Below are 25034 nucleotides of genomic sequence, written 5' to 3'. Positions count from 1 at the left end.
GGGTAGTAGGAAGAGCTAGTGCTATGGTTCTTTCTAGGGGGGGGCCCGCTCGTTTTTTTTAGCGGACCCCACTCCCTAGGGAATCCAGCCCAGCGCTGAACAGTCTAGGGTTGGTTAGTCATTATGGCAGGGGGACCCCTGCCGCGTGTCCCCCTGCTATAGTGCCACCAACCCTGGCTGGTTTGCCTAGTGCTGGTAAAGTGAAAATCGGGGGGACCCCACGCAAAATTTTTCCCCGATTTTCACGGGACCAGCACTAGTCAGGCAGCACTAGGGTTAAGCATGAATAGTGGGGGGACCTCACGCTTTTTTTTTTCCAACTTTTATCTGTTCTTTTACATTTTGACAGCTGCCGGAGCTCCGGCAGCCGTATGACAGGGCTGTGTAACAGTGATGAGTTGACAACTCACTGTTACAACACAGGAGAGTTTGCCAAACACAGGAGAGTTAGCTAAACTCGAGAGTGTTTACATCGCCCAAAATCGCCAGAGATGACCAGCGATTTTGAACATGAGTGTCAAAATCGCAGCTTGATACATTTCCAGGTTTTTTTTTCAAAACTCGCGGGTAAACACCCGCGATTTTCCGCGATTTAAACACGCTGGCAAACTCGCACTTTGATACATTTACCCCTAGATGTTATTTACTAACAAAGAGAAAACAAACAAACATGCAAAGACTTAGAATACCCTATCCCACGTTTGCTTTCACTGCAGGAAAAGAGTAATTGCAGAAAACTATTTCAGAATTTCTATCTAGGAGGCTGTTGAATGGACAAAGAGCAATGTGTTGTAGCCTAAGTTTGTATATAATGTTATGATTTACTTCTTCAGTGGAGCAGAGGGCACTGTGGGATAATTCAATGAACTTGGTACATGAAGCATGCGTAGTCAAGCCTTTTTTCCAGCCAAAATTTCTCACTCTAATCAATGGGAGATTTTGGCTGAAAATAGCTAAGGCAGCTGTGTTGCAATTTATTAGATATCCCTCTGTGATCATTCTCAATTCTGGTTTATTTCGCACAGTGTTTATTTTTAGAGCAGAACAAAGTCAACTGTTGGGAGGATTATGCTGGTGTTGGACAATACTAATCCTTGCACTGGCCAGAATGGTAAGCTCCTTTAGCTGAACACATGCCATCTAAACACTAAAGAACGGATCAGTTTGTAAGTGGGATGAGAAGCCATGAACAGTGAGGCAAGCTGTGCAGTAGCAGATTGAGCATATTTATTACAGTTAACACAACAGGACATGGCAAAGAGCCCATTGGTAAATTCATTTTTCGATCCTCTTGGACACTCTCTCTTGGCAGATGAGATAAAAGCTAATTCTGCTTGGTTCACGTAGTGAGTGACACTTTAACATGAATTTAAAACATATACAAATCTTTATATTTTCAGGCATTTTAAAATCAAACATAAGGTTGAAGTAGACAATAAAGAAGAGAAAGTGTACAAAAGTGGAGAAAAGCATGTTCTTAAAAAGTATACTTAATTATGTTATTTTTTTTATCTTTTATAGAACATACATAATAGTAATTTTTAAATCTCAGTTGTTAGAACTGCTCTATTAATTTAGGATGTGATGTTTTGCCTTCAACCCAGTAGCCACTAGATTGTGTTAAAGTAGTTACATATTATAAAACTGCCCTGTTTGAAGCTGCAGTGTATGCCATGGCTGCTTTTGTTACTTGTCTAAAGTTCCATTTAAAAGTAGACATACAATTTTAAAGATTTAATGAGATGATGCATGGTGATCTCTCTTATTGCTTAATTTATTAAAGCAGCCTTCCCTTTTTGTTTTATTCTAGTTATTATTTATTTAGTACCTTCTACATAATGACAGATAGAATCTGATTGGTTGCTATAGGCAACATTTCCACTTTCTCAAACCTGCAGTTTAGTAACTAGAGCCCTAAGTGTCTGTCTGACTAATCTCGATCATTGAATTGGAAGTATGTGAAATATTCTACTTGATTGTTTGAAAGTTCACCTGTTTTCAATGTTTTATGTGTTATTGATCAATTGCACTTACATGTACTTTTAAACCTCTTGACCAAAATAAAGAATTCTAAATAAAAATAAAAAAGAAATTCACCTGTATGTGAACTCTTTCTAGTTCTCCACAATCCACAGGTTGTCCTGAATCTCCCATGCTGGCCAACAGTAGCTGCAGGTCAGCCAGCAAGGCGTGTGTCCTCCTCAGATCTCTCCGAAGCCGTTTTTCAACATCAAAGTCTCGATGTCCTATCTGGAGCACAAACATTCTTATTAGTCTATGTGGCCAACTGGATTTATTTCATATACTGGAAACAAAGCAAGGAAGGTCATTTAGGAAAGAACATTGCTTTGCAAACTTACATGCCTCATTATTCACCTGAACACCTACCGTTATACCCAATGCAAAATTTGGTTCATACACCCAATGTGCATGAAATTGCCCATTTGCCTTGATATCTCTACCCCTGCGTAAAAAATTGTTCCCTGCACTTTCTCAACAAACAACGTGAACATTTGCTAAATTAGCTTAAAGTGCTACCTACTTCCTTATTATTAATCTGAACAATTCCCGATTTTTTTCCAACACAAGACATTTCTCAATGAAATTGTCAACCTATTCAAAAATATGGCAATGGCCACCTCAGGTGCTGTATAAAAGTTGGTGCTCATATGCAAACTAGAGAATGCGTTCCAGTTTGTCCAATGATAACCTCTTTTAGCTCATAAAACCATTACCCATTTCAAACTGGATAAATCTTAGTTTTGCATTCTTCATGCTGGGTCTGGCGAGTAATTGTTCTTATGTCATTATACATATGGAATGTCCTGACCCTCCCATCAAGCAGTACAAACATGTGCCCAATAAAATCAGCCATCTAACAAAGCCAGGAGCAGAGGTGCAAAGTCAAACTCGCGACACCACACACACAAAAAAAGTATTTTCCATGTGCTGTCTTATTGCATATGACCCAAAATATCTTAAATAAAACATGTAAAGAAGAGAATATTAATATATTAAACCTTTTTTATGTTTAGACAAAAAGGGGAGTATATGTAAAGTAGGTCTATAGGCTGGTTAAACAAGTGCTGGAAATTAATTTTGTTTAAAGTATCTGCTGCAATGAGCAGCATCACTTTTGTCCAGCATCTATATTATATGAAAGAGTGAACATACTGTGATGTTGTTGCATAAATCATATATGCATAGTATTTGTTGACACTCCCTTACTAGTTAAATAAGCCTGAGAATGTACTAATGGTACCAGGACTAGGGGATGGCTGGGAAATTGGGTGTGGTTTACTGTAGGATGTAGTAGTTCTATAATGGCTCAATAAAGATAGTACATAGTTCTACCCACACTCCAGTATTCTTTAATCCAAAAGAAGCAAAAGCAAAAAAAACATACCAGAGACTACAGCTAGTTTTCTTAGGACAGATGCAGTTTTCCCATAGGAAACATTCAAGGGATATATCTAATTTTTGGTTTGGCCCATGATCACATCTTTGTATTATTTTACCTGATATCCTTGCATTTGGCACAAATATGTGCAATGTGCTTGACTGCTGTATGAGAAACTGTATCATGTTTTTGAGAAAGTTATTTCTGACACTTGATGCTAAATAAGGGAATCCATTATTGAAAGTCAAAAACTCAGTGACTGGTGGGTAATCAATATTCAAACCAGGAGAAATTATTTTGGCTCATCCAAGCGCATAGATTTCTATCCCTTCAGCATCTTTTTTTTTTTAAGAATATGCAGGAATATGTCACAGAAGTGAAACTGCACAGGCTCAGCAGTATTTGTGTTTGAGTTGTGGCCAAATTTCTCAGGTACTAAACAAAGAATAGCCAAAACATTTTATGGTTATTAAATTGAAGAGAACTTCCAAAATTGGTCATAACAACAATGTGATAGATTTTGCAGCTAAAAGCTTGTTTCACTAAGGAGAAATGTACTGTATGTCCTGTAATTAGTGAAGATGTGTGTGATCTTTAATTGTGCTTGTGGATTGCAAAAGCCATATAAGTCACCATGACTACATACATTCATGATATGGGTTTAATTAATAATTTAAATAAAATGTACAGTATTTATCCTACAACTGTTTAGATTTTTTGGTATTCGCTATATTAGGTTACTAACATTAGGTTAATTGGTGAAGTCTCTGAATCTGATCATGGGACATTTATTTGGAAGATACAGTTCAGTTATTGCTATGAAGCATTGGCAAATTTAGATAAAGGCAGGAGAGCTCTTTTGTTGACCTTCTATTGTAGTCATCAGTGCCAAAGACATGGCTTTCAGTTTCAATGGAATTATCATCACACACTCTAGACCAGTGTTTCCCAAATCCACTCCTCTGGGACCCCTAACAATGCAGGTTTTTCAGGTCACAAGTGAAATAATTAGTCCCATCTGTGGCTCTTTTAAAATTTATCAGTCAATAAATAAAAAATATGCTCCAGGAAAATATGGACTGTTAGGACTCTCTGATAAATGGATCTTGGAAACTAAACAATAGTTCTGCTCCTGTGTAATCAGTGCCATACCTCATATTACATGACATGAGGCTATATATCTGGCTTCTACCTGGTTAACCAGTTAATACTTTTAAACTAATACTGTGAGGATGACAAATGTCACTAAAAGACTACAGTAATGACTATGACCTAATACACAAAAATGCCCTTATCTGTGTGGAGTTTGTATGTTCTCCCCGCGATTGCGTAGGTTTGCTCCAGGCGTTCTGGTTTCCCCACAAAATAAAAAAACATACTACTAGGTTAATTGGCTGCTCTTAAATTGACCATAGTCTCTCTTGGTCTGTGTGTGTATGTTAGGGAATTTAGACTGTAGGCTCTGTTAGGGCAGGAACTGATGTGAGTGAGTTCTCTGAACAGCTCCGCAGAAGTAGTGGCACTATATAAATAAATAAATGATGTTCATAACATATTTGCATTGATGAACTGTTAAAATAAGATTTTACACTTGTGTTAAATCCTTTTCCCTTAGTCCATTGAGGGACACTGGAACATTGTGTATGTGTGTGTGTGTGTGGTGTGTGTGGTGTGCGTGTGGGGGAGGGGGGGGGAGTATTGAGTTCAACCTGGAGAGAGGGCACTTTAATTCTTTAAACTTAAATCCTAACTCCTTCCCCATAGCCTGCGCCAACTGGAGCTCAAATCAGTTACTTTTTAACTAAGGGCTACAGGACAGGGCAGGAGAAATACAACAACAAAGAGAGGAGATCAAACGTATGGAGAGATGACATCCTTGGTGGCTAAAGTATGCCATCACCTTGGCAATGTCCAACTGATGTTCTGCGCTGACTAGAGCGCAGAACACTGCTCGCAATTCTAATACATTTATTGGAAGTTTTGACTCTTTCAAAGGCGAAAGTACCTGAAAACAGGCTTGAAGATTAACAGCCCACCAACCCCAAAGGCTGGCATCCATAGTCACCAGAGTACAATCCTAAATGGAGACAGGTAACCTTTGCTGAGTTTCTCCCTCCTCTGCCACAAAAGGAGCAAGTGACACACCCTTTGGGAAAGGAAAACACAATCACTGGCTGGAGAGACAATGGTGGGATTTGTTCCACTTTGAAATGAGTTCTAATTGAAACTTTTTTGTATGAAACTGTGCAAACGAGACCACCTCTAAAGTTTAAAGCATCTTGCCCAGTACTCTCATGCAGAAATGTACAGATGTCTGAGTGTGACCCACCAGAAACTTTACTATACTCTGCAAGGACAGAATTTTGTTGGCCAGTAAGAACACCCTATATTTCTGGGTGTTGAAGGAAAGACCCCAAAAGATCATCCACTGTGGTGGTGTCAATTTTTGAGATTGAGAATCCTCCTGTGTGATTCTAAAGTCTGAGCTGTCACCTGTATGTGGGCCTGTAGTATGGCTGGTGATTCTGCTTTGATCAACAGATCAACCAAATAGGGAATGATTTTCACTCCCCTGGACCACAGCAGGGATGTCATGATCGCCATGATTAGGGTCTCTATCTTGAATCTTTTTTCCCAGGGCTGGTTGATTAGGATTTTCACATTCAAAATAAAGCGTCAGGTTTTTGAACTAGCAATAGATTTGAGTAGAATCCCAAAGTTTATTGGTGATAAGGAACTGGAACAATCAGAGCTTGAATGACCTCTCGCATAGCAAGACAATTTGTCTTGTCTGTGGGAAGTCCAGTGGTGAAGAATATTCTAGGTGCGGATCTGAGGAGCCCCAATCTCTCTCATCCAGGAATCTCTAGTGGATTTTAACCACTGGTTCAGAAGAAGAGGTGTGCCCATCATGCTGATGGCTTGTCAGAGGACCTGGTAGCTGGGAGTTTAACAGCCCAAGCTTGTCTCCCTCTCTGCAAACTTCCCCTAGGGGCAAAGACTTGCCATACGTGGTATTGACTCCTAGGGGAATATTTACTAAACTGCGGATGTGAAAAAGTGGAGATGTTGCCTATAGCAACCAATCAGATTCTAGCTCTCATTTATTTAGTACATTCGACAGAATGATAGCTAGAATCTGATTGATTGCTATAGGCAACATCTCCATTTTTTTTAAACCTGCAGTTTAGTAAATATACCCCCTAGTTTTCCTTTCAGGAACCCCTGGCTGATAGTTTATTCTAGCTCAGGCTCAAATAATACACCCCAAGAAAATGTAAGGGACACTAGAGTCCGTTTAGCTGCCACATCAGCTTCCCAGTCTTTTAGCCAGAATGTACGATGAGATTGATATTGCTGAAGCTGAGATTCTAACCCTAATCAGTCAGGCATCTAGAGCCGCATCCCCCACATAGTCTGTAGCTCCTTGAATCTCCTCCACCAAAGGCAGCAATACAGACCCCAGTCTCCCAGCTATCAAGCCTTTTGAAAACAGTTCTGACCACCTCTCCACAGCTTTGTAAACCCACGCAGAGGCTAAAATGGATCACAAAAAGGCCTCTGCAGTCACAAAAATGGACTCAACTGTAAGGTCAGTGCCATTCATAAAGCTCGCCACGCTGGAAAAGGGAATTTTGGTTGTGTTGGACAACTTCGCTATAGAGGCATCCTCCTTAGGAGGCATTTCCCATTTATCTGTATCCTCCACAGGAAGAGGGTAACAATTTTGCAGGGGCCAACACCAAGAAGTCCATTCAGACCAAACCAGTGCTTAGCAGGGGCTTACTGTCATAGTAATTCCTACCTGACCTGGCCCCAGACGACTGCTTTCTCTACAAAAAACACAGCCCCTAGCACTGGAGCCTCACCACGGCTTTAGTTATAATCTCCCTCCCTCGCTGGGAGGTAGATGTTTGGATCGTAGAGACAGCCTCAAAGGCATGTCTCTGTACCTCTGATCCCCACTCCAGGATTACATAGCCATTCGTGCTGTGTGATACCCTGTCATTCAAACCACCACAGTGGTTCTATCCACAGCCACGTATGCAGGCAAAATAAATTAATAAATAAAGGAGACGTTGCTTAAGCAGCTCCTAGCATGGCCACCACTGAAGGGCGCTGTAAAAAATTAAACCGATTTGTTCTCTAGCAAGTGCAGGAGGGGCAAGGGGAGGAGCTATGATTTAGATTAAAAAAATGAAAGTGCTCTCACTTCTGGCTACACTCAACACCCTACCCCCTCAATGTTCCGGTGTCTCCTGATTGGATGCCATAGAAATCTGCATGTATGTAACTATTGACAGCTACAAAATAAATCATTAATGAATGTGAGCCTATATGAGTTTCATAGATTGCAATTTGTGGATGTTTTCCATAGGACACAAGCAAAACCAATTTTTTTTAAGCCACTATACTGAGAAATATTATGTCATATTAAACTTTCAATTAACTGTAGTAGATCATATATCCCATGTAAATTGTACCATGTATTGTAGTCACTGGTGCATATCATGTCTATATTTTGTTTTCCTGTTAGCGATTACATTCTGTGCTGTATCCAGGGACCAAATGTAGACCACTCTGTAATATCTTCTGTGTCCACTGAACTCGCTTCTTGACTATTATAATCTTAGTGTGAAATTGAATTTCTTTCTTTATGTTTCCCTTGTTGCTTGAAATCTGCTTGATAAATAATACTAGCAATCTATTTCACTTTACAGAGAGATAAATTAGGTGGTTTTAAAATAAAGTTGCAGCACCACTGCTGATGGTCCTTTACAGTATTACTGCCTGAGGAAGATGGCTGCACCCACGAGATTCAATTATAATAACCTAACTGTCTGATATACTATGTATTACTACCTAACATCACAATATACCATTAGTGGCCTGCAAAGATAAACAGATTTAACTGGCCGCCTTGTGACAGGTCACACTTGTCTAGGCCAGTCTGGAGAAATAATAATTTGTCATTATTATTTTATTGGCTGGTTTATGCAGTTTAATAGTATACTGAAATAGCAGTAACAAAAGGAAACACGCCTCTTAAAATAGATTATCATTATGAAATGGGACAAGTCCAGTAGGATGGGCGACCAGAAGTCCATGGACTCAATGTATCTCTCCGAATGCTTTCTGGGATTCTCTATTTTCTTAGGCAAACTGCATGATATTTTTAATAGAAGAAAAATTACAGCAAGTAAGCTCAAAAAATCTAAATGTTCTTGTCCCTAATTCTCTTATTGCTGCTTAACTTTATTTCTTCTCATTAACAAAAATATTCTTAGACATTGTTTTAGGTATGCCAGCACCAAAATCCTCAGACAGTAGAAATTATTAGGTTTCCCCCTTATATTTTGGATATTTTGCCTGCTGCTACATTTATAATACTTTGATAGAGGTGAAATGCTAAACTATTCACTTAAGCTGGGTACACACTACACAGTTTTCAACCAATAATCACCTAAATCAGCCGACATACGACCACTTGTTCAAAAGTCGGGTCAGTGTGTGCAGTGACACGATGGTCGAAAGTCTGCCCAAATGGACGATTGTCGCCTCATTTGGTTAATATTTTCGTTCCAATCTCGTTTCCGCTGTGTAGTGTGTATAAACTTCCGACCGATCCACAACAGTGAGTATGAAAATACAGTCATTGCTCACGACAACATGGCTGTAAAAAGTCGCTAACGTGAGGTCCGCTCTTCCCTTTCTCGTCCTAAACATGGCTAGTGTGTATCCAGTCCATGGATCGAGCGATCGGAACATCGATCGCATGTAAAATAGCTCGGCATAAAAAGTTGGTCGAAATTTCTGTAGTGTGTACCCAGCATAAGGCCCAAATAGAGAAATAACCATGCATTAGCATGTATTACATAATAATAGCCCAAGGCAAGGCATTTTCATCAGTGCTTCTTATCTTTGTCATGCACTATGACAACCTACTGCCACACCTCTCTACATGCTTGTCCCTTGTCATTGTCACCCTGCAACCATTTCTTGTTACTACACTCATGCTTATACCATGTCCCATCCAGACTCTATTTTTACCAAGGTGTCATGCAGAGATGGCAGGTTTAGTATTTCTCCAGCACTTTCTCCTTTTCCTAGCAGAAAATGTAATGGAAGTTGTAAGAGCTACAAGAATTTTACTCCATTGGTAAATGTAGGGGTGGATGGATTTAAATTCTATAAAACTGGAGACATACTGTTCCTATTCCCATGCTTCCCTAACAACTAGATTCCTAACATAACACCTAGGGGCTGATGCAGAGTGAGTGTTACACCAGTTTGAATAGTATGACATGACATGCACATGCCCAGAAAAATGGGTGCATGTGCACGCACCCATGCAGATTTGCATGGCTGTAATTTATGAATACTTGCTCCTGGATAGGTGGGACGTGGGTCTTCTAACTTAGGTGGATTACAGTAAGGGCATGTGTACGCAATTGCAAACAGAGGCAGACCGGGACAAAGACACATATGCGTCTGAGAAAGCCCTATTACAACCAGGGTAATGGATTTTTTTTAATCATTTTTTTTGTTTATTTGTTTTTTACTTAATCTTGTTGGTTGCAAGGACACATTAAAGGTGGAAAATGGTCTGACATGATTTATCTTGAATTTAGACTTTACATCACAAACACTTGCAATTTCAATAAGGGCGTGTAGACGTTTTATATCAACTGTATTTGCAGGGGTAGCCAGATGCTGGAGGAAATAATGCCCACTAGCGATCTGCTTGTGATTAGCTGTCTGCTGATAGGTGCTTTCTTCATTGCACGTGCACATATTATGCTTTTTTTGTGTGTGTTTAAGCAAAAAAAACAAACAAACGTACATGAGATGAGTACTTTTTTCTACTGTATTTGAGAGGTTTTAACAGGTTTATTTATGAGTGATCATGAATGCATTTGCTGCAAATCAAAGATATGGTTAAAAAGATGGGTACAAGTGTATAGGACATATGCCTGCTAACTAGCATGCATTTTAAGATAGTTGCCACTTTGAATAGAGTCGCAATAGTGGTTTTTTTTTAGTGGAAACAAATTGCGCCCACTATTTGTAGAGCAATTGCGGCCAATTCTGCATCAGCCTCCTAGTATGATTTTTTTTTTATTAGAAAAGTATTCATTTTCTTTGCAATGTTTTAAAAATATATAGTTACAACAGTTAGAAGATGGTGTTCAAGTTGTGCTGTAGAGTAGCACTATATACATGTTGGGTGCATCTAAATAATGTATGGGGATACAGATGCATCTAATGGTAAAATAAAAATAGGGCAAATTTCAATTTCATTTACAATATTAGCTAATGTGATAACTATGTTCATGTGTATATTACAGATGTGCTAGTTTGGCGTGGTTGTGTTACACAATGTGTTTACTATCTACCCTCATAACTCTCTATAGTATCCCTCTATTAAATCCCTCTATCATTGGTCAGTACTTGCTTTGATTATGCTAACATTGACATTCAGTTACACTAATATAAGTTGACTAGATTCTGATAAACATCATTTGAAATGTTCTGCCCAATTTATTTTTGGGTACTGAGCATCTCAATAATATTTTTATAAACACATGTATCCATAAGAAATATAAGTCTCTCTGTGCATAAATGATGCACATCATTATAGCTGAGCAGATACATCTAGCAAGATTGAGCATCATGGAGGAACATACAGTGCTCTCTAGCTAATTGTTGTGGATTCTTCCGCTAGTGTATAATGCTTTGATGTGATACTAATTAGTCTACAGCATTTGCTGGCCTTTTTATCCTTCCAGATTTAATTGCAGAAAGTGTATGACTTGCACATAATGTCATGAAAGCTGCTTCATACATGAGTGAGAGCATGGCCGTGTCTTTAATCTGTGATATTTTTAAGTTTGCTGCCTATGTTACAAGCATATTAAGCAGTGCTTTTTCTAGACAAGTGCAAATAATGCCCATGCCCATTGAGAAGCAGCCAGGATGAGAATAATTGTGATAATTAGAAACTTGCATTTAAAGTGGTAGCCGGAAAGTATACTTTGGATGATTTGTTATACCGAAGTGTTTTTTTAAGAATTTGATATACTTTCCACTAATCTACTGTCATGCTGTCAAATTGTAAAAACTGATAATTTGTTTATACTTACTTTTGACCTACAGATAACATGGCAAATTAGGGAAAACTTTTTTGCAATGCGGCCAGCAATATATTCAATTGGACAAGAGTAGAAACAAAATTCTAAGGCATTCACTACTATAACGGTAAAAAAAACCAGTTCATAAAAACAATAGTTATTCAAATTCCATATCTAACATACAGGTGACAGCAAGCAGCACCACAGCTAAGGGAACACATATAGGTGGGATTCCACTTGCAGCTATTTGGAAACAGCTGTAAGTGGGATACTGCTTGCAGCTTTTCGTATTTCAATTAATTATAGCTTCTGTGATCTCCAGATGCCAGGGCATTCATATAGGGACTGGACTGTATTTTTTCATTCTTGTTTACCTCTTATCTATTTCATAATTATGAGCAGCACTTTTAAATATCTCTGTTGCGTTACTGATGTGTTGTGTGTCCAAGTGAGGACATTCTGACTCCACGTAGTGTTTATTTGCACAACAATATATAGTCTTACGCAGAGTTTAAACATGTCATTATGTAAGCATGTAAACATATCCTACATAACAGGGTTTGGCTTTACGCCTTTTTTCTTATTTAGCCGCTTTTATATTTACAGCACTTTGCCGTAGCTCAGCGCAGGATTTTTTTGTTGCTTTTTATATCCGATATCCTACATAACAGTGACTGAACCCGTATCTGTGTATTATTATTTTCATAAATTCATCTTTGAAGTGTATGCCTCTGCATCATGCAAGGCATTTAATAGCCGTCCGAACGTGTCAAATGCCATACTAATTCTACAATAACATTTCTGCAAACAATTTAAATTTATCAGCTTCCATTGTAATTCCAGTTAGAAATCCAGACGTGATCAATCTCTAAGAAAAACAGAAAACATACAAAGATATGGCTGAATGGAAAGGGTAGCTCCAAGGTAACAAAGACTAAGGGGCATATTTACTAAGCGTTAGTTCCGATGAACCGGCGAATCTTGGCGCTTTGTCGTCATTTTTTTTAAAACAGCAATTTTATTAAAGACAAAACACGATGGGCTCTATCTTTAATAAAATCGCCATCTAAAAAACTGATGGCAAAGTGTCAAGAGTCGCTTAGGAAATATACACCTAAGGAGCCAATTTGAAAAAAAAAAAGGATTAAAACAGAAGAGTTTTAGTTTTTAACTCTATTTATAAAAACTATGAATTGTTTCTTGACCCCGAGAGAACCAATTAGATGTTTTTAAAAGAATAGTGGAAATAATGCTGATGTGATCAAGTTTCACATCTGTATTTTTTTTATAAAAATCCTGATTTAGATTATATATTAAATGAAGGTCTTTGTAAGATTGCAATTTACCCTCAGCAAACACATTACATATGTTATAAATTCATTGATTTTGTCAATTTCAGCTGAAATGTAATTGATGGATAATACTTTAATAGACAAATATCATGGATGGATAATGAATAATAGGTTTTGATATTAATGGTTGGGTATAATTAGGAGTCTCCAAAAGTCATATATGGAAGAGTTTCTTGGTCCATTTGGAGCATTTTTACCTTGGTATTTAACCCATACAGTATACAGATGTAGTTTAAAAGGAAAAGGAAAGAGAAGACAGTCTTGTTGCTTGACACTGGTAATGTTAAAGGGTTTACAAATAAAAACTGAAAAATTGACAGTGGAGTTTAAATTTATAATAGCATATAGCTGGATTGCAAGGTTGGAAGTTTAATCTCATATATAGGCAATTTATGCTACTGAAACTTCTGTCAGCACTGAGGTCACTACGTTGTCCCAACTACAAGAACAATTGAGAGATATTCTGCTCTGCTCATGAAGGGACTGCAGGCAGCATTACCAGTGTTGTATTTAAAGCAGAGGCTACCTGGGCTGGGAGCCATCTGCCCTTGGGCCGGTCCCATAGTGGGCTACCTTGGGCTGGGTCACTAGGCTACCTGCAATTTTTTTCTTTTACTATGTTCCTAATAGGCAGTGGAATAGGAGCGGAATCCACCCTCTAGAAATTCTGTGTTTGCTCCAGAGCACAAGAAATATAGCTGGGGCCTTGGTGTGTTGGATATACAGTAAGTGTAACATCCTTGTGGACCCTTGAATGTAAAAGGTTGAGTGACTGTAAATAGGAGCTGCATCACTGTTTCTCACCTTTAATCTTGATAGTGCCTCCACCTGAACCTGAATTCTTTCCACAGGCTGTATTTCTGAATTTGAACACTAGGGGTTGATTCAGGATTACCCCTGCCCCACACCAGACCTGGTCCCCCTTCAGATGACACTCAAACAATATAATAACATAACAGACGCCCCTTTGGCATGATGCTTACTTAATAGGATACTAATTTCACTTAGCTTTCCAGTGATATTAAGATGAACTTCAACCATACTTAATATACAATAACTCTAACTTAGTATTATTTTCAGCTGAAATGATCCCTAATCACTCTCTTCTATGTATGCTGTTGCCCTCTTATTATATTAAGGGCTTAATATAAATTATTATGTATCACACTCACTGAGTGATCTACAACAAGTAATAAAGATGTAGATGGCTACCCAGGATTGTTCCTCCACAGATTAATAGTACAAAATAGCTTACTGTCTCTACTCCATCACACTACATGTTCCCCAGGGGAACACATAAGTATTTCTTTAGAACTCACTAGGAATTGTAAAAAAATATAAATTCCTAGCAACTAATAAATACATTACAAACTAATTTTTAAGACGATATTATAATACTCAGAAGTTATTAACTACACTGCATCACACACTTTTTGCTAATAGTAAACATAGGTATACATGGCCAAGGACGTTGGTGCACATCAGAAGATAATTCATTATTTACAAAACATTGGCAGCTATACTCTGGTAGAAACCACTGTTCCTGAATGCGTTGTAATAGTAATAGTGACAGTCAAATATGATTATGAGCTTACAGTTTGTCAGATTGTCAGGCAAGTGTTAACATTATCATTAATTGAAGATTGTGTGAATGTGAATAATTTTGTTAGCTTCCTAGAAGATTTACTCTATAACTCAGTCCTTTCAATAATTAGGTGAACATGTGAGATCGTGAGTTAAATATTGGGAGTTTTATATATACATATTGTAGTGTTTAATTGAAAACTGGCAACTTTACTGACTGTAAGTAGATACATTGCCCCTCGTCCTCTTGTGATGTCACCCACTTCATATCGCTGTGATGTCCTGGGTAAACTGATTTTATCATGGTCCTTTCTATACTTCCATTAGTATAGTTAGTAAGCGCTGTTCATAACTATATTTATCCTTATATACAGTACAAAGCTTTTCTGCCCATCTTCCATTTCCCCCACATCAACTGACAACAACAGAGCTCTGCATACCAATAACTGTCCTGATAATATGCTAAAGATATGCCTGGCATTACCTTAGACTTGTCTGCCAGACATGAGACATGACTAATCTGGATTAAAGCTGGGTACACCCTACAGCAAAATTCTAATGATACAATATTTTTAGTAATTTTACCAACGACAGGAAAAAAAAAAGTCCCAATCAGCATGTCGATTCATGCCGATTACCTTCAGATCTGTGCTCTTCATCTGTCATAACCATCTGCTGGCATGACATGTGTCCTCCAATGAGAGCAAAGAGAACAGAATGATGGTAGGTTTGCAGTAATGTACAACAGCGGGTTTCCATTTAAATTTGCGATAGAAGTAGAAAATTAATTCATTGAAATGAAATGAAAACAATCTAATAAAAAGTATCAGTATTTACTTTCAGAGACCAATTATTATTATTATCTTTGACTTATAGTGCGCCACAAAGGGTCCGCAGTGCTGTACATTACATATACAGAAAACAGAACCAAGACACAACATGATACAAAAATATATACAAACACAGGTGACAGGGTAAAGCTAATCAGATTATTTCTGGGACCAATGCAATGATAAAATGCTGATAGTTAGTCTGGCTATGTGTCACTATCAAATAGTCAACAAAAATAAAATGTGATTGTGCTGCTCTGTTCCAAAAGGAGATTACTATTAAAAATATCAGAAAACAAAGAGATAGACGGTGTTAGCTTGTTAGCTCTACTTAGTTTTATACACATCTATTGCTAGTTCTACAAAATTATCAATAGCTCTGAACTGATGCACAGGAAAACCAACATGCTGTAGTGGCGAATAAGGCTACGTGAAGCTTCTCAGAAAAGTGTGTATGGGCAATATAACATGTCCATATAATAACATCCCCGATATTCATATAATAAAGGATCTCATGTGTTAAATATACTTGTAATAAACGTAATATCACCGCGAAGAGAAGAAAGAGGAAGGATATATTGGTACTGGGGGCGATCTATTGATGCTGAGAGTGTAGAAATGGATGTTGCCATTTAGTAAAGAATGATCAGGAGGGGAAGAGGCCATGATCCGGATAATGATCTCATGCCAATGAGAGTTGCAGCCCTTATGAATGACAGCATATCTGCAGCAGTGACACCAGCGATCGGCAGTGCCTCGGGTGGAAAGAGAGGCTTTACAGCAGATCCCCCATGGTCTCCATCTGAAAGAGAGATGTCAGTTCACCAGTTAGGTCTATAGGTATGCTGGGATATCTCAAGGATATCTCCCAGCTGGATCACGGTGCAGGGAAGCCGCTATGGGGAGAGTTTCCCTAAGGAGAGCATGCAGGGATTGGTCAGCTTTCCTTTGGATCCAGCGCACATAGAAGGAGGTCATTCTGACACCCAGTACAATGTACCTGGCATGACCAGCGAAGCAATAGAGGGTGGTGATCTCTGGAGAGTGCTGGTTCTCCATCTTGTGTTTAAACTCTGGAGCCTTGTAACAAAGTGACAGCACAGAGCTGGATTTAAGTTCAAAGGTCAGATCCGTTCACATGTAAGTGACAAGTTATTCCCTGTACATGTCACAGCTGTGTAACAAAGACATGTGAGTTATTCCCCCTCTGCATTGTGTAAAGGTGAGGTACGGCTTAACGGTGCTGAGTACACTGACAACACTTACCCTGACATCTTCAGTCCAGACGGCTGCTTCACCGACGAGCATCCATGACGACTCTTCTGTAAAGCGACTTCAGCCAATCACGATGAAGGAAGACGCCGGCAGGACTTGGCGTCAGTGAGATAGGTGACGCTGTTAACGCTGCTCTTAAAGGGGTAATGTAAGTATCCGGCTATCTACAATGTAGTTTAGAAAAGGCTGGATGTTGTACATAGCCGCATACTTACATTACCCCCTTAAGAGCAGCGTTAACACCATTGCCTAGCTTACTGACGTCATCAGGTCCCGCCGGCGTCTTCCTTCATCATGATTGGCTGAAGTCGCTTAACATAAGAGTCATCATGGATCCTCATCGGTGAAGCAGCCGTACAGACTGAAGATGTCGGGGTAAGTGTTGTCGGTGTAGTCAGCATCGATATGCTGACTACCACCTCTGTGTAATGGGTGATCACAATATGTGACCATCTTTTATAATGCTGATAACTATGTAGCAAATAAAGTTTGATTAAAGTTCCTGGCTGTCTATACTGTGAAGATACAGTGTGCTGTGTTGTGTTGTAAGAGCAGGGAATGCATTATGCTGGGATCTCTCTACTTTATGTGTAGTGATGAAGATCAGGAGGGAGAAAACTCATCTCATTCTGTGGAACAATTTAAATCCTGCAACCGCAGGGATACCCAGGGGATGCGGGGAAGTTGAGCTCCTCTAGTCCAAGGATGCGGGGAAGTTGAGCTCCTCCAGTCCAGTGACAGGTGATGTCAAACACCCTAAATTGTCCTAATAATCATTCATCATTCCAGGGTACACACTACTATGAGATCAGGCAAATTAGACGATAAACAACTGTTTGGCTGAAAACACTGTAGTGTGTACCCAGCCTAATTCATTTTGGGAGAAGGAAGTTTAATCTGGTAGCAAGTAGGGATGCATGGATCTTTGCATCCTTGCTGGGTAAAACTATTGGTCAAAGGTTGGAGCATAAAAAGTTTTTTTCCACCTGCATAAATAATTGTTGAAATTCTAGTTTCTAGCATTTATTTAGAAAAGAGAAGTGAGGAAATCGGGTGATTACTAAATAGTTTAACTCACTGTTCCCTTAGAGTAAGTTAGATTTATAATAAAGGTTTCTAAAACCAACTGGCCCAGTGGCCTTTTCAAGTTTTAGACTATCAATAAATCTTGGCATTACTGGCTTAGTCCACTGAGGATTTAAGAAATGCTTATCTTCTTTGGAAATTGATGGAAGATCAGATACAATTTAAGAAATTGCTTATCTGAAGTTCAGTTATCACAGTAGTTAGTTGATTATCTTTAAGGCTGTATAAATGGGAATAGTATTCTGCAAACAAATTAGCTATATGTATAGAATTATGAACTATCTTAATTGTTTGATTCAGAAAGAAAAGGAAAGGAATTTTTTATCTATTGTTTTAGTTTATTCGCTAGTAAATATATCAGCATTGTCACATTTTAGATATAATGTCATACAAATACTTTGTTTCTTGATGCAAAACTGAGTTTTGTGTCAGCTTTAGTGGATGATTATTTCTTAAATTGTTCTATTCAGAGTATTGCTCTAGATTATAATCTCAGTTTTTAAGATAGCATGCTAATTGTATAAAATAGTGATTTGGTGTCACCTTATTAGCACAGTTCAAAATGTCAATTTTACACCAGGGGTATTGTCTTTTTTGAAAACAAAACAATCCGAATGAGGTTTATTTGTTTTGTGTCCTAGTTATTTCAATTGCGGGGGAGAATAGTTTAGAAAAGGGCCATTTATTGATACCAAGCCATGATCAGACCAGGTGATGTCTTGAATATTTGATAATAAAACCTTTGTAGCAAACATCTGCCCTGTCTGCTTCCTCTATCTCTGCCCTCCCTCAAGAATGTAAGCTCTCACGGGCAAGGTTTTTTCTATCCTTTGTTTCTTGTCTGTCGGTCCTGTCTGTATGCCCCTGTTACATTGTATGCTGCACATGGTAAGCTGTATTGTGCTATTTACTATGTTACCTATGTGCATAGTTGTATCTGTTTTATGTTAATTTGCACCTAGGTATTACTACTCTTTGTATTGCGTTTTGTATTGTTGCATCCTTGCTGTATGGCCCTTCAGAATCTTCTGGTGCCTTAGACATAAATGAATGTAATCTATTCTGGAGTATAAAAGGTGTGCTGGGAAAAATCAATACAATTCCTGTCAGTTGGATTATGTACTCTCCAGACAACATGCACATTGCATTCTTTTAACAAGTTAGCAAATGGGATAGATAATGAGCAGGCTTGGTGAGTGACTTCGTTAGCTGATATATGAGATCTGTCTAGGTAAGGATTAAGTACTGTATTACAACTTATCAAAATTATATGGTTACCCTATAGTGTGTTCAACTATAAGTATTATTATTTTTTTTTAAGTGTATATGATGAGAATTGGGAATGTATATGTTAACAGATTTATATTTAACTTAATAAATAAAAAGAAGATATATTCACTGTTTCTTGAATACAACAAGTGTGATGGAATATAATGGCAGCACCCTTTTTATTTTCCAGGCCATTGGCCAGAATTACTTTAGAACGGCTCTTGTTAGGAAACTTTAGTGGATTGGAAGCTTAATGGTTCTTTGGATTAATGACACATACACATATTAGGCTTTTGATTCCTGTATAACTTAAAATACTCATTTTTTTAATTTATGACTATATCCATTTTACAAAGAGTCTTAAAATATATGTATCTATGTTATGGCTTTAGTTGTATCTTATGGCTTTTAGTTTTATTTTAAATTGCATTGTTTTGCACCAATGTACATTAATGACGACACCCTATAAAATCCTCTATAGATTAATAACCTCTATAAATGAATGAGTAGCTGAAAAAAGTCAATATGCTTATTAACTATCTGCACGCACAGTTGTTTCCACTAAGCAAAAAGACTCTGAGCTGGTAGAAACTGGGGCTCACCTAAACTATTAATAGATGTACCTTGCTTGTAGTTGCACCTCAGTGTAGAAGCACATTTCTAGGTGCATTTTACCCAACATAACACAAAACGCCAAATACACAAAAATGCAAAAAATGAATGTCTCAATACCCCCCTATTCTCGTGATTCTTTTGCGGTATAAAAAAGGCTAAACTGAGCTGGGTATTTGCTCCACACACACCGCTAGTTTGCAGGGGCAATCTCTTGCGAGTGGAGAATAGTGGTGCACCTTAATGTGCGTTAGGCATACCATCTAGACACACCGGTGCAAAACCAAAGCCTTTGTGCTGTCATTAAAATGCTATTCTTAAATCAACTCTTCTATATTTATAATATTGTTACAATTAGCCCTGATGGCTAATGAGCTGTAACTAGTGCAATGGGTACCATGTAGCACTTATCAACTTTCTCCCACCATTTCTATTTCCATACATTAACCATACAGTGTTCTGAAATCAAATCTCAAAAAAACATAGTCATTTCTACAATGTAAATAGTTAAAATTCTATCATTTCAACTGATATTGCTTTTATTGTTTTTCATAAACAGTGACACTTAATATAATAATTAACCTTTATAAGAACTTTGCTATTAGTAGCCACAGATCTATGAACTTCGCTACAGAAATGTGAACAGAGGAGAGTTGATGTTCCATGTACCAAACACAGATGACTGGACACCCATGATATCACACCCAGCTTCCCGTAATATGATCTCCACGGCTTGGCAACATGTAAACAACCCTTTCTAAATGGATGACGGCTGCATTCCTATTTTAAGACTGCATATAATAAAACAATATAAACATAGCTAGTGGTCGAAGTGGGAATTTAGTGGCGGTATGGAAAATGTAATGGTAATGTAAGTGAATGGAATTTGATAGTTTTACAATCAAAAGCAAAACGAAAAGTGGCAGTATGGTGTACCACAGTATACCCCCCCCCAGTTCGACTACTGAACATAGCACATGTGAACGGAATAAAATTAAGCATAATTAGACGTCAATTAAGAAACTGAGCTAAAGTCATGCAATTAATAGTCCTACATTCTTAAGAAGATTAAAGTCCATTATGTACTGTTTAGGGGAAGAATGAATTATAATGTTTCTTTAAATGGGAACTGGTAAAACTCATTCCCTACCTGCTCACACAGGATTCCAATAAGTCCTTCCAAATCTTGTTTTTCATGAAGTACCATCTGTTTTTCTTCATACTCCTGCTCCAACTGCATCTCAAACTGACGAAGCTGGAACAAGTAATATAGTAATAGGTACATATATGATACATTATTGGATTATGGATTATATATATAGAACCATACATTATTTTGTCATTTCTTTCCCAGCTCTCAGGCTCCCTTCTTTTTCAATATTTTGAGTCTGTGCAGTACCCATCAGGTGCCTCTGTCAAACAACTTTTAACTATGAAGTTCACAACACTCCCTCATCTGCTATTCATTGGAAAGGGGAGTCTTAAATGTCTATTAACTGACAGAACATAATTGTTCCAATTTAAACATAAGATATTTTGCTGCATCTTTCCAACTTTCAAAAATGTCAGCTGTGGATTTGATTCTTCAACAGCAGTGTTTAAAGGAACCGCAATTCGGGCAACATTTTTTGACATTTTCAAAGAGACATTTTGCCGCCAGGTGACTCCAAACTGAGCTAATAGTTCTGGATTACTATCTTTTATTACCCTACTACATTCTAATTATTGCATATAATTTAATTATTTAATTTTTCCATCCCCTCCCATAGTCTAACCATCTGTTCCATTCACCAGTTAAGCCTTGAAATCAATGTAAGACACTAGCTGTTACTCCTAGAATGACATAGGGAAGCATAAACCCATAACTCAGCACAGTTCTGCGGCTGTAGAGGAAGTGACTGCTAATACCTTTTCCTTTTTTTCACATTTTTTCAACTTAACTTGTGTCACTGAAATTTTAAACCAGAAACTCCTTGGGAGGACATGTTGGAAACTTGAGTAGAAGCCAGGGGAGGGCTGGCAGACTTTAGCCCGGGGGGCAAGCACACAGCACTGGCCCTTAATAGTGGCCCATCCTTAAAGGGTGGATTTGGATAGGCCAAACATTTGGCCTATCACTGAGCGGGAGGGGGGATGTATCAGAAGGATCCACGGCCAATATAGAAGGTACAATACACTTTTTTCTGACCGGCCCCGGTGGCACATGCCCCCCTGCCCCCCGGGCCAGGCCGTCCCTGGTAGAAGCAGTGAATTGCTGGCAAATTTTTACCCGGGGGGCAAGACTCTCTCAGCAGAATATTAGGAACATTTTAAAGTAAAAAACTGTAGGTAGCCCAGAGACTCAGCCCAATGTACCCCCTGCTCACCAGTCCATAAGTAGAAGCTTGTTTGGCCCATTAATTAAATACACTTGTTCATTACAAGTTTTTTAACAGTAAAACAAATTGATGCATTGCCACCTACCATTATTTAGTTACATAAGCAAACTGAAGACATACATGATACACACAGATAGAAGGGCTGGCAGTTGCTGCACTGTTGAAAATGATCATGTTAAAGCACATGCATTAGTGCGTGATTAATTAATGACCAGATTCAAATAAGCTGCCTTTGGCCAGCAGTTGTACAACCAAGGAACAGATGGCTTGTTCTTCCCTTCGCTATTTTTGTTTTCACATTTTAAAATGTAATTGCCCACAAGGCTAAATTTTAGCAGTCCAATTAAAAATTACTAGACTACTTCTTTCAGGCATAAAACATAAATTATTACTAATAATAACCCCAAATACAATTTTCTTCATTGTAACATCACTGACGGCGATATCACAATCCTGTAACTTACACAGCACATTCATTTTACTTTTTTTTTTTTTAAATAAATGCATAATGAAATTTTATAATGAGAATTCAGTGGGATAATAAGTGATTTGTAGAGTTTAGCTTGCCTGTTTTGTTCTCTCATAGTCACCTTATCTCCTCCAACCCCTCGATCTTATTCATATATGATATTGCGCATTACAACAGCTTGGGGTGTGGTCTACTGGTAGCAGAAGGTGTGACATAATAAAGATGCCATATGACATCCATAAGCCACAGACAGGTATGGAGTTCTAAAAGAAATGACTGGAATGTCCCATCCTATTTGTACCACTGAATGGTCATTAACTTACCCGTCTTTGACATGATTGCCGAATATCCTCCAGTTCCTCTTCTTTATCCTCCAGTTCTTTCAATTGCATCTGTTTCATCCGCTCAATTTCCATTTCAAAACGGACACGCATCTGTTGCACAAGGTAGAAATTGTATTATAAGTGTTGCAATGACATTACAAGTGTAATGATTTCCAAGGTACTCTTATTTTAAACTTTATTGTTTTGAGGGAGATTGAAGACTTATAGCCAAGAAATTCGACTAAAAAGATATCTTCTTTAAATAACAAAAATAACTTATAGGCAACAGCATTTGATGCAATGCCCCTCAGTTACAGTAGTATATCCTTATTATACTGTACAATGTAGAATGACTATATTAGGCAGGATCCCTATATAGTGTACAACTATTATGTGTGTTTTGTATTTATATACTTTGCATCATTACAGCATTAGTTGAATAGCAGTCATCTCATGAGAACTTTGTCTGTGCCCTTTCACCATGTAAATTAGGATTCTGTACCCTCTCCTTTTCATCCCCCTAATAATAACAACTGTACTTTTCATGTTTAGTGTTGTAAAAAAGTCTACCTTTTTATGCTATATTCATTAAGCCAGGAAATAGTAATATATCCTGTGTGTGAGGGTACATATGATATCTGGCAGGAGTGTAACCTGGGGCTATTCAAGAGGGAAAATGAGAATCTGGTATTTTGTGAGCCAGTCAGTACTGTGACCAACAGTCCCTGAATCCAGGAAAGAACCAGACATGAAGAACATGAGAGAGATATTTTACTGGTGGAAGAGCTGTTGATGTTCCTTAGGATGTTCTCTCCAGACATACCTAGGCTGTACTTTACAGTTTCTGTGGCTACTGGCCAGGAAAATGACCCATGGTGCCATAATACTTACATTGGCAAAGGAATCATCTGCGAATGCAGTCCTCATGGTTACAATAGATGTTTATGCTACATGTCTGCACTTATCTTTATTAAGGCTATTAATACAGACACCCTAATACAGTATGTGAAAATGCATATGAATGAACAGAGCATACATGCTGTGTTCAAAATAATCTATGCTCATGTTTACAGTTCATTTAAATGGAGAAAGTACCTAAAAATTGGGTATGCAGTATATTGCCTAGCAAAGAAATGTAGTTTGTAAAATGAATGTCACTATAATTTTAAGAATATAGTATTTTTTTTTTACCCAGAGGCAAGTTGCCTAAAGCTGTCAGTAACCTGTGTCTCTTTAACTAATGTTACACTACAAACCCTAGCATACACTGCCAGCCAATGGTTTTGAGAGTTGTTCAAAAACAATTGGATGGCTAAGTGTGCTGGAGTAGGCCGCTCGACAGCTGAGGAGTCACATGTTGCCTACCTCTTGTTCTGACATTAGAGCCCATAATTTTGTAAGACACCCCTAGGTGTAAACCTACAGCCACAAAATTACAGCCTTAATTCAAAATACATTGTAAATATGAGGCCACATCAAGATATAATCTGATTGTATCTTAACTTGGGTGTAATAAGAATACAACAGTTGTCATCATTAACTTGAAGATGATTACTGTTGTATTAAAAATAGAATATTTAAATAAATAAATAAATAAATAAATAAAAAACAGCTGTGTGCGCCCTTCCCAAAAAGTTAAGGAACTAGCATCAGAGATATGGCCTTGTCTGGTGATTTTTAAAATAGTTGGAAAACAATTATGGGGTCCACCTAAATAAAACCAGGAATCACACAAGACTATGCCAGGCCAGGCTGGTCACACTCTAACAGAGTGCTGCAGCGTGATATCCTCCTGTTATAATGTATTGCAAATTGGGGTAGAATTCCCTATGGAAGTGAATGAAGGGGTCAGTATATTACCAGCCAGTCAAAGCGAAGGGACTGGCTGTTCACACATCAAATAAGTTCATAAATGTACATGATGGCTCCACTAGGAGTAAGTCTTGTCATTCTATTAGAGGGTTTTTGCTTTTCAATTGGACTACTTCAGGATAGAAAGAAAATTTGCTTTGGATGTAGACTAAAAGAGATAAGATGAGGTATAATGAGGAACTACATGTTCCAGCAAGCTCTGGCTGCCAGAAAATACTGGTGCGTATAGTCCTACAAAAACGAACACGCCTAAATAGTCAGCGGCTGCCAGGACTTGCCCAAATAGGTAATGGCTGCCGGGACCTGTAGTTCCACAAAAGTGCTTAATCATTTTTGCACAATACTATTTCATTCAACCTAGGGGTGCCATGAAGAGCCCCAATGCTATTTAGCAAAGGTCTAGTTTGCAATGGGGGGTGGCGCACATTTTGTTCATGATACTGTCACCAAAA

General features: G+C 38.2%; 1 protein-coding gene across 5 annotated transcripts in view; it reads right to left on the bottom strand.

Annotated features, from left to right (window-relative positions):
* MYO18B (myosin XVIIIB) overlaps positions 1-25034 on the bottom strand; it is a 390269-nt gene that overhangs the window by 126553 nt on the left and 238682 nt on the right. For all 5 annotated transcript variants that reach the window (XM_075214447.1, XM_075214450.1, XM_075214452.1 and 2 more), the window contains 3 exons: positions 22711-22821; positions 20691-20795; positions 2098-2250 (listed from right to left, as the gene is read on the bottom strand). In XM_075214447.1, the coding sequence (XP_075070548.1) occupies positions 2098-2250; positions 20691-20795; positions 22711-22821 (369 nt within the window). The remainder of the gene's footprint in view (positions 1-2097; positions 2251-20690; positions 20796-22710; positions 22822-25034) is intronic.

Source organism: Mixophyes fleayi, chromosome 1 (assembly GCF_038048845.1).
Source record: "Mixophyes fleayi isolate aMixFle1 chromosome 1, aMixFle1.hap1, whole genome shotgun sequence".
NCBI lineage: Eukaryota > Metazoa > Chordata > Amphibia > Anura > Limnodynastidae > Mixophyes > Mixophyes fleayi.
Note: the sequence above shows the minus strand (reverse complement) of the source record. Positions and strands in the feature narration are given on the sequence as shown.